General features: G+C 34.3%; 1 protein-coding gene across 3 annotated transcripts; it reads left to right on the forward strand.

Moving 5' to 3' along the window:
- The first annotated feature begins 7,691 nt into the window (after positions 1-7,691).
- LOC132168874 (heat stress transcription factor A-4c-like) lies at positions 7,692-13,273 on the forward strand. Of its 3 annotated transcripts, none has more exons than XM_059579952.1 (4): positions 7,692-8,675; positions 8,783-9,859; positions 12,093-12,266; positions 12,927-13,273. In XM_059579952.1, the coding sequence occupies exons 1-2, from the start codon at positions 8,460-8,462 to the stop codon at positions 9,737-9,739; spliced, it is 1,173 nt and encodes a 390-aa protein (XP_059435935.1). In that variant the 5' UTR covers positions 7,692-8,459; the 3' UTR covers positions 9,740-9,859; positions 12,093-12,266; positions 12,927-13,273. The 3 variants fall into 3 exon arrangements, with proteins under 3 accessions (XP_059435935.1, XP_059435934.1, XP_059435933.1); XM_059579951.1 differs by having other exon boundaries at positions 12,970-13,273; XM_059579950.1 differs by having other exon boundaries at positions 12,093-13,273.
- Positions 13,274-13,287: the final 14 nt, after the last annotated feature.

Genomic DNA, 13,287 nt, shown 5'->3' on the forward strand with positions numbered 1-13,287 from the left:
TTCCAAGTAATTTAACCTAAATTTGACCGAAGACATAATATTCTAATTAATTCCTTGCATGTGTTTTTTATGTCATTTTATAAGATTTTAATTAAGGCTGTGTTTGGCAAAGGCCCGGATTGAACCGGACTCAAAAACTCAAAAAATTCTTCTCAAAATCAATTCCACATTTTTACTTTTTACATCACATCAATAACTTTTTATTATTATTCAAATAAAAAATCACCACAAATTTTTTTTTTTTTTTTTTTAACTTTTTTATACAAAACATTCTTACTTTTTTCTTTAATATCAATCAAATTTGCTACAATACCGTTCCACTCCCTTTTTCCATTTCATTGCCAAACACAGCCTAACTAAAAGCATCGCTAACAAGAGTAACCAAAATAACTACCGAAAAAAATATAAATTTCTACTTTAACTATTCTTTTTTTTATTCACACTTCACCAAATTATCTATTCTACTTGTGGTGAAAATCGTAATAGAGCATATTTTCTGTTTAAACTATAAAAGAAAAAAAAATGTTAAAGTAACAACCTTATTGGACACAAAAAAATATCTTGTAGTTGTCAAGTTTGACTATTATTGATCATTTGCCTATGTTGCTGGAATTGTAAATGTCTTGAGTTATTTGCTTAATTATTAGACCGTTACTATTGTACAACTATGAGCCCATTATATGGCAAAAAAATCAGGAAACATTATATATTTAGGACTACCTCCAAAAAAATTCTTTTGTAAGAAGGGCAACAAAACTCTAAACATGACACGACATTAAATAGCCAGGAAATTATATTAGGCTCTCTCTAAGAGAAAAGTATTTAACTTAATCATTAATTAGAAGCTCTGTAATGACAAAATGCCCAATAATAAAACAACTAGAGTCACTATCTTGGTTTGTTTTAGAGACTACAGTGTTGAAGGTTCAGAGGTGGGTGGGGGGATCGATGATGGGTGGTGGGTGTTGAGTTAGAATGAATTGAAAAGTCCATAGTATTTATTTAAATTAAAGATATGATATTTTCATTTCTATTATATTCGGTGTTTTTAAATGATGTGTCAAATTTCTATTGAATGTTGTGAAATAACATATCCTTATAGAATGGACTCTCTTTTCTTTATATTACAAGTGTATTCGTGTGCATAAATCCGCATTAACATTACCCAAATACAAGAAACTGGAGCTATCAAGATGAAAAATAGCTCTACGTGTGATGATCAATGCTTGCCAAGGAATGTATAAATGCATTTCACAACGAGATAGAGCAATGAATGCTTCGAGATAAAGCTGACCAAAATAAAATTATTTGTCAAAGTATTTGCAATAATCGTAGAATTGGCCTCATCAATGATCATTCATTTTCAAATTGTATTCTTACCTTGTCATACAAATATTTCAAATACATTGACAGTGGTTACACGATCAATTTACCTTTAATTTTAATTTTTTTTAAGTAAGGCTTTACATCTCTACTTAGGGTTACTCAAAATAAGTAGATGTACACTAAAAAAAAAAAAAAAAAAAGAGATCGAGAATAACTTAAATTAGGTTGTGGTGTAAGTTGGGTGTTTCACACCCTTAAATAAGAAGCAAACACATAGCTTGAAACACCAAAAAATAATATAACCCTTCACACTAAATAATTTGTTTTCTCTTGACAAAATACCTCATAGACAAAACCACCGAGCCACCATTTTAGTTAATTTTAGAGACTTTAGTGTCGAGAGCTTGAAGGTGGGTTCGGGGTTCGGTAGTAGGTAGTTGGCGTTATGTTAGAATGAATAGAAAAGTCTATGGAATTGATTTTGAATTAAAGGTACAATAATTTCATCTATATTGTATTTGGTATTTTTACGTCATATGTTCAAATTTTATCGAAGGTTGTAAAATAGAGTTTTACACCATATCCGGAAAAAAGGGACTCTCAAAAATATTTTTTCAAATGTAAACCCAATCAGAATACACTTCTATAAACACTTCTTACCTTTACATGATCACATTAAAAAATTTCAAACCAAAAATCCAAAACACTTATCCAAATATATAAACAAAGGTGGCCTACATTTTCTCAAACACCTAAACCTCTATTTTACTCTTAATTTCACTAAACTGATGTAGTAGTGTTGTGCTAATCTTCCTTAAAACAAAAGTAATTTCAAAAGAAATAATTCATCCATTATAGGGAGGTGGGGGTAGGCCAAGGGGTGGCACTAAAGGAGCAATGAGGAGTCAACCAATGGGGGGGCCCTAATTGATGGGTGAAGACACGTACAAATGCGGCGTGGCCCCGTTGCATGCCGGCCTGCGATGACCAAAAACTGCGTGGAGGGAGGTGGAAGGGGGCCGGCCAGTGGGGACACACTCTGTCACTTTTGTCAGTGACTCTGTATTTGTGTGCGTGCGTAGTTGGCGCACTATTTACTCATTACTCCTTGCCCCCTTCTTCCTCTCATCTCTCATGCATGCTTCTTCTTCTCCCTCCAGCTCCCTTTTCACGTGACCCAAAACCTCCGATCTGTTTTGCGTGAGCTATAAGCCTATAAGATACCGTGCACCCCAGGTGTTGAGGACACTTTTAGGGTTGGTGTTGTGGGGTTCCCACCCCCCCAACTGGTATGCCCCCACCTCAACGAGTACTCCTCTTTCAACACGTCGGCATCGTGGGCCCAGCTTGCTCACCTGAATTCTTCATCCCTTTCCTTTCCCGACATTTGGTCCCAAAATATTACAAACTAGTAATAATGCTATTATTGTAAGGCTTTGTGTCGAGCTGTCATGTAATTGGCCAAACTCTTATGCTTATTAAATTATCAGTTATTTTAAAAATTTAAGTGGATAAGAATAATGTAAATTTAATTATTTAATTATTACTTTAACATTCTTATTACGTGTGAGTTTAAACTCCTTTTTAATAAATGAGGCCTAACACATAGAATATTTAATTTAAAGATAATTATATAATAAGTCCCTAAGTCAATCTCTAAAATTTAAAAATCCTTAAGTTTTTCTTTTCGAAAATTTGCTCCCTAAATCAATCGAAATAACAATAAAATCTATACAGTCAAAATTTTTTAATAGTCGTTAGTCCAAATCAAAACTCATTGTTTTACCTCATTAAAATATGAATTTTTTATTAATTTAATTTTAAATTTTAAATCTAAAAAAAATTAAAAGAAAAAAAAAATTGAAGGAGTAGCCAGGGGTGGCAGCAACCCCCCCCGGCGGGCTCATAGGCCATCCCTCCACTCTTGCAAGCCACCCCATGTGCAAACCACCCCAAACTCCCTGAGGATGGCCAAGGATGGCAACGTCACCCTTTCAAATTTTTTTTAAAAAAAAATTAATATTTTAATGAGGTGAAACAATGAGTTTTGATTGGGACTAACTGCTATTAAAAAATTTTGACAGTAAGAATTTTATTGTCATTTTGATTGATCTAGGGAGTAAATTTTCGATAAAAAAATAATAATAATAATAAAAAAAAAAACCTTAGGATTTTTAAATTTTGGAAGATTAACTTAAGGACTTATTATATAATTACCCTTAATTTAAATGGGGTGATTTGTCGGAGTCAAGGTTCAATTCCAGACCTTTAGCTCTAATATATTAAATTACCAATTCGATCTAAGACCTTTGACTCTGATATGTTAAATTACTAGTCACTTAATCATTACTTTAATAGATTAACATTTTGACAAATCTTGTCCTCATTTCACATTTCATATTCATCTGATGATTGATAGATAATGGTTTGCTCCCGTTCATATAGTGGTTGAGAGATTATTTTCACTTAAATATCTAAAATAATTTAATTATTATAGAACTCTCGAGCGCTAAACTATGAACTATTACATAAAAAATTTATGTCATTTTTCATATTTTCAAATTAATATGACAAATTAGGTGATATTTATCGTATTAATTACTAAAAAATAATCTAATTGCAATTTACATGGCACTTATTAGTTATATCTATAAAGAAATTGATAAAAATAAATTATAATAAAAACTGTAGAATATTTTCTTCACTGAAAAAATGGTATAGCACTATAGCGGCCTACACAATTGGGCAAAATCATGACACGTAAGTAAATTCGTACAAAAATTCAACCATCTGCGCACGTGCGCCGCGGACTCCAACGGGTCATCAATTAACTGGATTGGGATCCGGCCGTTGGGTCCGCCTACTGCTTTTTGGCTTTTGGCTCCTTGTGCGTGGCACCGATTGCGGGAGTTGGTTGTATGTGGCGGGGGCCAACTCCCGTTCCTAATCATATCCGTTAAACCGGTGGGGCCGCGTGATGCCCGATTTGCCCGCCACCCACGAGGCTTTGCACTACTTGCTTCCCACTGTAACGGATATGAGGCTCTGGTTGGGTAGGTCATAGCAAAACCCTTTAGGTGTCTTTTTTTTAAAAAAAAAATATATATATTTATTTATATTGAAAAAATACAAATAAAAACAAATAAAATTTTGCACCCAACTTTGTTTAAAATTTTGACAAAAACATTTAATAATGCAATGTTACCACTAATTGTATTATGACACGTGTTACTTACAATAGAATTATCATTAAAAAAAAAATAAAAAAATAAAAAAATTAAAGGGTGTGGTTTGATATTTTCATTGTAAATAACATGTGTCGCAATATGATTGGTGCTAACGTTGTACTTTAACGTCAAAACATAGTGGTTTTTGCTAACGGCATTCGCTGTACAGAGATAGTGGATGTGGAAAGAGTAATTCTAAAAACTAGACCCCTATTCATTTCATTGAGTAATTTTGCAAATCACCATTGAGTTTGTGATCGATCAATATTGAATTTTGATCAAATAGTGATTTTAAAAGTCATCTCATTTTTTGAGTGACATAAAAGGAACTTATAGAATTATTCTACTTCATGACGTGACAATGTCCGAGGGTTATCGAACCGAACATGTAGACAACGGGTCAAAGAAACATAATATTGTGGGCCAGCATTGGCATTAGGTGTGTCTGTTTGTGAAGTTCGGGCAGCCCAATTTGATGGATTGATTTGAGGCCCAAAACGTAGTGGAAGTAGGTTGAGTTGAGCCCCAATCCGACGTTTGATGCAGACTTTATTTAACTAACAGAAAGTGACAACGTGGGCAGCTGGAAGCCGAAGTGGTTCACAGCAATTAGGAAACTCATAATATTCAACGACAAATTAGGCCAAGTGGTTAATCTTGCTGATATAATAAAATTACCCTGATTTAATACGAAAGTGACTTCATACATATTAATTAACATTCTTAGAAATAATTAATATTTCCATGTTGGTTTCCTTCATGTCACTCTTCTTACATCATCGTATCCGACACAATAAGATTAATTTTCTAATATATATAAGAAAACAAACTCCATATTCACAATGAATTAGGACAAATTTTTTCTCCAAATCGGATTTGATGAATTTCCTCCAATCCATTCTATTAAATCGGCGTATGTCCAAAACGCATATAAATTTGCACATGACAATCTAAAAGAAAACTCGATCCTAAAAGTTTTATTGTATCAGCACATGTATAAGCTCCGAGCTTTTAAATGGTTTCTTAAAAAATACTTCATTAATAAAAAAGAAATACTATTTATTAAACTATTGTACGACTGCCACATGATTAAGGGCTTGTTTGAGTGTGTATTTGAGGGGTCTAAAAATGTGTTTGAAAAAAATAAGTACTCGTTTGGTAAAAAAAAATTGAAAGTGCTTTTAAGGGTCAAAAAAGCCTAAAAATGATTAAAACACACTTTTGACAAAAGCTTAAAAATAAAACTTAAAAAAAAAAAACACTTTTTGACTTAAAAACTCTCTCTCTCAAACGTAATCCGAAACAAGTTCTAAGAAGATACAGCAGGAAAATCAGCCGTTTATTTTTCTTTTTTTATAAGTCTTTGTCGATTCAAAGGCTCATTTTTATGGTCACGTTATCTCAATTATATATCAATTATATAATAATATACTAAATAAATAACATTACTCTTAATAAATAAAAAATTTTGAACCTCGATAAACAATATATATTTGACAATTCAAACTATGTAGATAATATATCTTTTAAGAAAGGATGAAATAAATGCAATTCCATCATGGTTTGAAAATAAGGGCACCTTAACATCCTTTTCAACCATTGTGAATAGCTCCCCATTATAATTTATTCCCTCTAAACTAAAGACAAGAAACCACCATTATTAAAATTATAATAATTTCTTCCTTGGAAAGGAAGGCAGCCAAGTTCAAACCACGTGGACGGCTAAAATATGGGAGATGCCTACATTAAATAAATAATTAAAAATAATAAAAATAAAAATATAACTATCTTGAAGCTGGGGCAAATCCCGTGAACTAGAGATTGCCACGAAAGCACACACGTCACAGGCTGACACGTAGACAGAGAGGGAGGGAGACATCCAAATCATCCACATATGAACCTTGAGAATAGTCAAAGATCTCCGCCCAAGTCATCCGAATCATAAAGAGAGAGAGAGAGAGCGCCAATCATGTGTTTCCGGCCCAATAGAGCTAAAAACCCAAGTCAATGCCTGTCATTCATTGGTCTTCTAGTTATTTGTACTAATCAACCAAATTGCAAGAAAAATGCCAAAAATAAAAATAAATTTTAAAATTTATTTATTTTAGCTTCCAAATATCTATTTATTCTTTATTGTTGCCCTTAATATAGTTAATATATATATATATATATATATATATTAGTAAACATTTTTTTTTTTTTTTAATGATGTAGTGAAAATTTCGGCGGAGTTATAGGAATTTATAAAAAATTTATGTCCAAATTTATATTCAGTTAGGATGACTTTAAAAGCACAAAAACAGGTCGTAGACGGTTAACAAGTAATGCTAGGAAGACTGGAGTTCTTATTGAGTCTTCACAAATATGATGAGGCTATCAAAGTCATTGATAAATCAAAATTTAATGATAATTTTAAAAGTTACTTCACATTTGAAAAGATTCAAGAAGGACTTTAGTCCTCTTAGTATTACTCATGGTTAATTGGTTGTTGTCGCAGCTCAATATTGAACCAAGGGTTTGTTTATATTTGTTATTTAAAAACGTACAAATTTAAAAATATAATTTTTAAAATACAATTAATAGCTCAGTATATTATAATTCGACCTTTAAAATTGTCCCAACATTTTTTTAAAAAACGGCACTTTCAAATGATAATTATTATTATTATTATTTTTTATTTTATTTTTTTTAAAAACGCACTTTTGATTTGCGAAACGCACAGATGAATTTAGAAGCCCCTAATACCCCAGCGACACACTTGCTACAATCGACAATGGGTCGTGATCCCGTAAGGGTGACATATACCTAAAGTCTGCAACTCCTCTGCATGAAACCCAAATTAAGGCTTATGCGTTTGAACCAAGTCAATACCTGCTCTGCGCTGTCTTATTTCCTAATCCTAATACTGAAAAAGAAAAGAAAAGAAAAGAGTTTGAATAATATATATATATATATATATGTTACATCAAAACAAATAAAATTTAAAAGACCCATTTTTTAAAAATGTGAAATTTTGGATATTAAGTTGACGTTGTTGTTACTTTTACTACAAGTTTTCATTTCCTTGATATTTTTTTTTTTTTTTTGTTTTTGTTTTGGGATTAAATAACGTTATGGTACAGTAAACGGCTGGTCAAATGGTTGGTTTTTTCCAACTAATAACAGAAATGAACTGATTGTTTTTGGTGTATATATAGAAATATCAAATTTATACAGCCAACTGTTCTCTGTCAGATTTAGGATTTTTGTGAGGGTTTTTGCATTAGGGGTAAAGGGAAAAGCTTGCCTGTCGGTTGGCGAGTTCTTTGGGGTTTGGCGTGTCTAATTGGCATTCTAAGGTGAGTTGACTTCGTGGGACTTCAATTCCAGGAGGTTCTAGCACTTTGGTTCCGGTAAAGTTCGAAAAACTCGTGGTTAGATTCAAGGGTCTGAGGAATTTCCAGGTAATTCGAGCTCAAAAAGACTTGGAGTGATGTTTCTGGCGGATTAAAAAAAAATGGGTTTTATTGGGGTTTTTGGTTTTTTTTGCATTTGATTGAGTTATTGGATTCCATTGCTGTGGGTAAAGAAAAGTTCTTGCTTTGATTGAATTTGAAGCTTAAGGTTCTGGTCTGTTTGAATTTGAAGCTTGGGGTTCTGGGTATATAAGGAAGTTGAGAGTTTGATTGATTTCTCTTTTTTTCTCTGTGATTTCGTGGATATTGGGGCGTTTGGGGGTTTAAGGTTCTTGCTTTGATTGAATTTGAAGCTTGGGGTTGAGATAAAAGGGTTTTGCAATTGAAATCTTTGTTCTGGGTATACAAGGAAACTGAGAGCTTGATTGATTTATCTTTTCTCTCTGTGATTTTGTGGGTATTTGGGTATTGGGGGGGTTTAAGATTTGTGACTAAGAATTGGGGAATAAGGATGGATGAAGCTCAGGGTGGTTCGAATTCGCTGCCTCCTTTCCTTACAAAGACGTATGAGATGGTGGATGATCCCTCCACGGACTCAGTTGTGTCATGGAGCCCGAGTAATAAGAGCTTTGTAGTGTGGAATCCACCGGATTTCGCAAGGGATTTGCTGCCCAGGTTCTTCAAGCACAATAACTTCTCCAGCTTCATTAGACAGCTCAATACATATGTAAGCCAATTCACTTTCATTAGCTTTGTCTAATCAATTGTTGTATAATTTCTTTTTCTTGATTTGTGTTGAACTGAATTGGTTGATTTATATTATCCGTTTGATAGGGGTTTAGAAAAGTTGATCCGGAACAATGGGAGTTTGCGAATGAAGAATTTATAAGAGGTCAGCCACACCTTTTAAAAAACATACACAGACGAAAACCTGTTCATAGCCATTCATTGCCGAATCATCTACAAGGACAAGGAAATGCATCTCCTTTAAGTGAATCCGAAAGACAGAGTTTGAAGGAGGAGATTGAGAGGCTTAGACATGAGAAAGATCAGCTTCATTTGGAGATACAGAGACATGAAGAGGACCGGCGAGGATTTGAGCTGCAAGTCCAGTTCTTAAGGGATCGTTTGCAGCAAATAGAGCAGCGGCAGCAAGCTATGATGTCTTCTGTGGCTGGAGTCTTGCGGAAGCCGGGGCTTGCCTTGAATCTTCTGACCCAATTGGAAAATCATGATAGAAAGAGAAGGTTGCCAAGAATCGCTTGCCTCTATGATGAAGCCGGCTTTGAAGATAATCAGATGGGAACTTCCCAAATTGTACCTAGAGAAAGTGGGGCAACTACTTCTGCTTTGACATCAAACATGGAGCCCTTTGAGCAATTGGAGTCATCATTGTCATTTTGGGAGAATATTGTAAATGATATTGGTCAAACTTACAGCAAAAATTCCAACGGGGAATTAGATGAATCTACAAGTTGTTCTGATAGCCCGGGTGTATCTTGCATACAGCTTAGTGTTGACTGCCGGCCTAAATCCCCTGGAATTGACATGAACTCTGAACCTGCTACAGCTGCTGCTCTGGAGCCTGTTGAGCCTGTTGCCTCTAAAGACCAAGCAGCTGGGACTTCTACTACTATGCCAACTGGGGTCAACGATGTATTCTGGGAACAGTTCTTGACTGAGAACCCTGGTTCATCAGACACTCAGGAAATTCAGTCAGAAAGAAAGGAATCAATGGCAGAAAGAATGAAACCAAACCTGGCGATCATGGCAAATTTTAGTGGAAGATAAGGAATGTAAATAACATTGCTGAGCAGATGGGGCATCTTACTTCAGCTGAGAGAACTTGATATCATTGGATTCCTTTTCCCGGCTTTTGATGCCCCAGTGGCTTACATGTAATAAATTTAGGTATGAAATGGTTTGTTCTGGTTATAAATAGATATCTAATTATTTTTTTTTCCTTTACTGCTTTTGGTCCTATATTGACTTCATTCAAGTCCCACAGCAGATTTTTCAATTCAATTAGACATAATCTGATATTGGCATTCACATTAATTTTAGAGTAGTCGCTGACACGGAGTTGTTTAGAATGTAGATTTGAGTTTTCAAACACAACTGAAATCTACACATGGGAAAATCTCTTGTATATGTCTTCCAAGTTTACTATTTCTAGCAAAATTCACACACGAGTGGATACAGAAGAAAAGTAAAACAAATTAAGAGATTGAAGATTGCGGAAGCCATGTGACAGGTTCTACTGCCGTGAATTTATCCTAATTAACATATTTGAACTTTAAGCGTCCAAACAGATATTGGATATGGATCAATGTAGGTATTGTTTTGAAATGTCTGCAAACCAGATGTTAGTAGGAAGATACACCCCAAAAATTATAGCTTTTATTAGGAAGTAGGTATGACTTCAAATTCTCTCTCTTCAGATGTTAACTTTATCACCTATTATGAGGGTCCATCTCTTGTACTGCCCATAAAATTTGTAATTTATCTTGTACGTTTGGTGGGTGTTATTGCTTTGAGCAAATGTGGTGAAGATTTGGTTGTCTGCCTTTTGATATTATGTATTCTCTGCCACTTACAAAGGTAGATAGGTCACAGTGTGTTTTCTGTAGGCAGGGACATATTGATCTATTTTTCTTTATTTGTATTATTGTATGTGTTCTTTTGTTTGTCCACCAGCTAATGCTTAAGCTGGTGCCCACTCTGTAGAAAGGTGTTTGGTTTACCAACCAATTTGCAAAACTTGTTCAGTGTCTGGAGAGCAAATTCATATCCATTACACTAGAGAACTCTGTACAGAGATTGGTGGCTAAGCAGCCGGGAATCTTTTTCATGTTTGATGATGCTGAGTAATTAACTAATTTCCTTATAATTCTACTGCTCTCTGACCTTTTCTTTCCGTTTGAGAATTGCATAAATTCACATATGAGTGTTTTCTGCCTGAAACACTTGGGAGATAATTGATTGAGACCATATTATCGTAATTTATATGATCTAGTAATCTTTCTCAAAGTCTACAAAGGGTTAAATTCTATAGGCAATATTGACTGCAATATTTTTTTCCTGGAATCCTTTAACTGCACTTGGCTATATTCTATCAGCGGGTTGCTGTTGAATACGTTCTTTGACATGTGAGACAAAGACAAGTGTTTCTGATGTGGGACAATGCGAGGCTATATATGAGTCTTTGTGGATTTATGATACCGATTATATATACATATCTAAGCGAGAGTTTGTATGCAAGCACAGGAACTGTAGAAGTAGAATAATTAGAAAATCATTACCATGTTTGACTTTCTCAGGGGGCTGCTACGCTAGAAGATATCGATATCTTCTTAGATTGATGGCAATGGATGTTTGATTTTCTGTATGCCTTTATTAGTGAACTACGAGAATTAGCAATGTGCAGATGAGTTCTATAAACAGTATGAATGTGCAAAAGTTCAAATTAGGAGATCGGCTTATGCAACTAAGATAATACATGCTTGGAAAATGTTGACATGAATTTTTGTTAAACTAAAAATTTCCGTTGTCTTTTACCAAATGATAGGACATCTGAGATTACTGTTTCATTGTCTGAGAAGTGTCTTCATGATGTGTGAAATGGTTCTCTCTCTCTCTCTCTCTCTCTTTCCCCCCTCGGCCCTGAGTTTCTAATTACATCTTTGCAAATTATATTTTATTTAGCTGCATGTCCAAACATTATATCTAGAATAAGGTGCTTGCATTCTTCGGGATTGTTTGCCTCGGTTTTCTTTGCACTAGTATATTAATTTATATTTAGAAATTGATTTTCTTTACCAGGAACATTCTTGCTTATTCACTGCTATATACAGGCATTTGTTTGCTTTATATATGTTTCGAGAAATGCTATATTTATCAAATTTTGTTCTCAATAGTTAGTTCCCAAGTGATGTGTTGCGATCGCATGAAATGATGACACATTTTTCAAAATAATACATCTCATAGGATGGTGACACATCACTTGAGAATCAACTTTTGAAGAGAAAATTTGTTAAGTGTAGCATTTTTCATATGGTTTTTAGCTTGTACTTTTCTGTTCCTGGAATTGTACTACAGGGAATCAAAGTACTTAGGTTTGAATCTGTTATGTACTCTTTTGCAGAGTCCAGCTCAATTTCAGTCAGAGTAGCAGACGCAGAACTCTTTCTGACCAGTATTAGTCTCTTTCACAGAGCTCTGAAGGCCCCGCTGAAAAAGCTAAGGCTGTAAAAGTTTTTTGAATATCTGTTACCATGTTGATAGAAGGATGGAAGCATATTTGGCACCTGAAAATCTGGTTAGGTTAATCAGAATAGATACTGCTGTTGTGCTCTTCACTGTTTTTTCTTTCTCTCTCTCTTTTTTTTTTTTTTTTTTTTTTTCCCAATTATGCATTTTGAGAAAATGTTAGGCATATGACTGATCTTCATCAAAGTTGTCAAGGAGTGAATCTGCAGAGTGCAGACGAAGCTTTGTTCTTGATGGTATATGTTAATATTATTATATGATTAAAAACAGACAACCCATTCTGCCAGTGTCTTAATAATTTGCCTTTTCATTGTTCAGAGCCTAAAGAGCCCATGTCTAGGAGAAAGTATTATTTGTTGTAGTTACCAAATTGCTGTTCTGGTTGATAATTGGATTCAACGTTGGTCCCAACTGAATTTAGGTTGGACATGAATAATCATCAATTGAGGCTGGCAATATGCATTATTTTTCACCATTGTATCTTAATCTAAAATCGTATTCTATGCCACTGCCTTATTTAACACATCCTTCTTAACTAGACGTTATTTTAGGCCTCTCTATTGATTCTTAATCCTCCAACTTAAAATGAAATTAATTGTCTCACGGGGATATTAACCTGTCTCAAACCATCTTCACGGACACTTCCTCATCTTTTTCTTAATAGAAGTCACCCTTACTTTGAATGATGTTGATTTCTTTTTCTTAATAGAAGTCACCCTTACTTTGAATGATGTTGATGTTGATGTTTGAAGATATGCTCAAAAGTTGGTACAAACAATGTGTGCTTGCTCTCCACTACAAATTCCATGATTCGTAGAGAAAGCCATCTCCATCTCTGAACTCTACCCAGCACATGCCTACATGCTCAAAACCTAGCAATTCTGACTCTCAGATTGTCATATGCTCATTCCATTTTCGCTTGCACTGACAAACAAATATGTAATTGAAACTATGGCTCCTTTGAAGGGGCAGAGCAAATTTCTTCCAGATATGTATCTTGTATACAAAGGCACATTGTAGAAATTCTTGCTTGGAGTTGCTTACACATAAAAATTCTGATGAAACTTTAT

Source organism: Corylus avellana, chromosome ca2 (assembly GCF_901000735.1).
Source record: "Corylus avellana chromosome ca2, CavTom2PMs-1.0".
Classification (NCBI taxonomy): domain Eukaryota; kingdom Viridiplantae; phylum Streptophyta; class Magnoliopsida; order Fagales; family Betulaceae; genus Corylus; species Corylus avellana.

Coding starts and splice junctions, on each gene's coding strand:
- LOC132168874 (XM_059579950.1), top strand. CDS start 8,460: ATGGATGAAGCTCAGGGTGGTTCGAATTCGCTGCCTCCTTTCCTTACA. Junction 8,676..8,782: donor TTAGACAGCTCAATACATAT/GTAAGCCAATTC, acceptor TCCGTTTGATAG/GGGTTTAGAAAAGTTGATCC.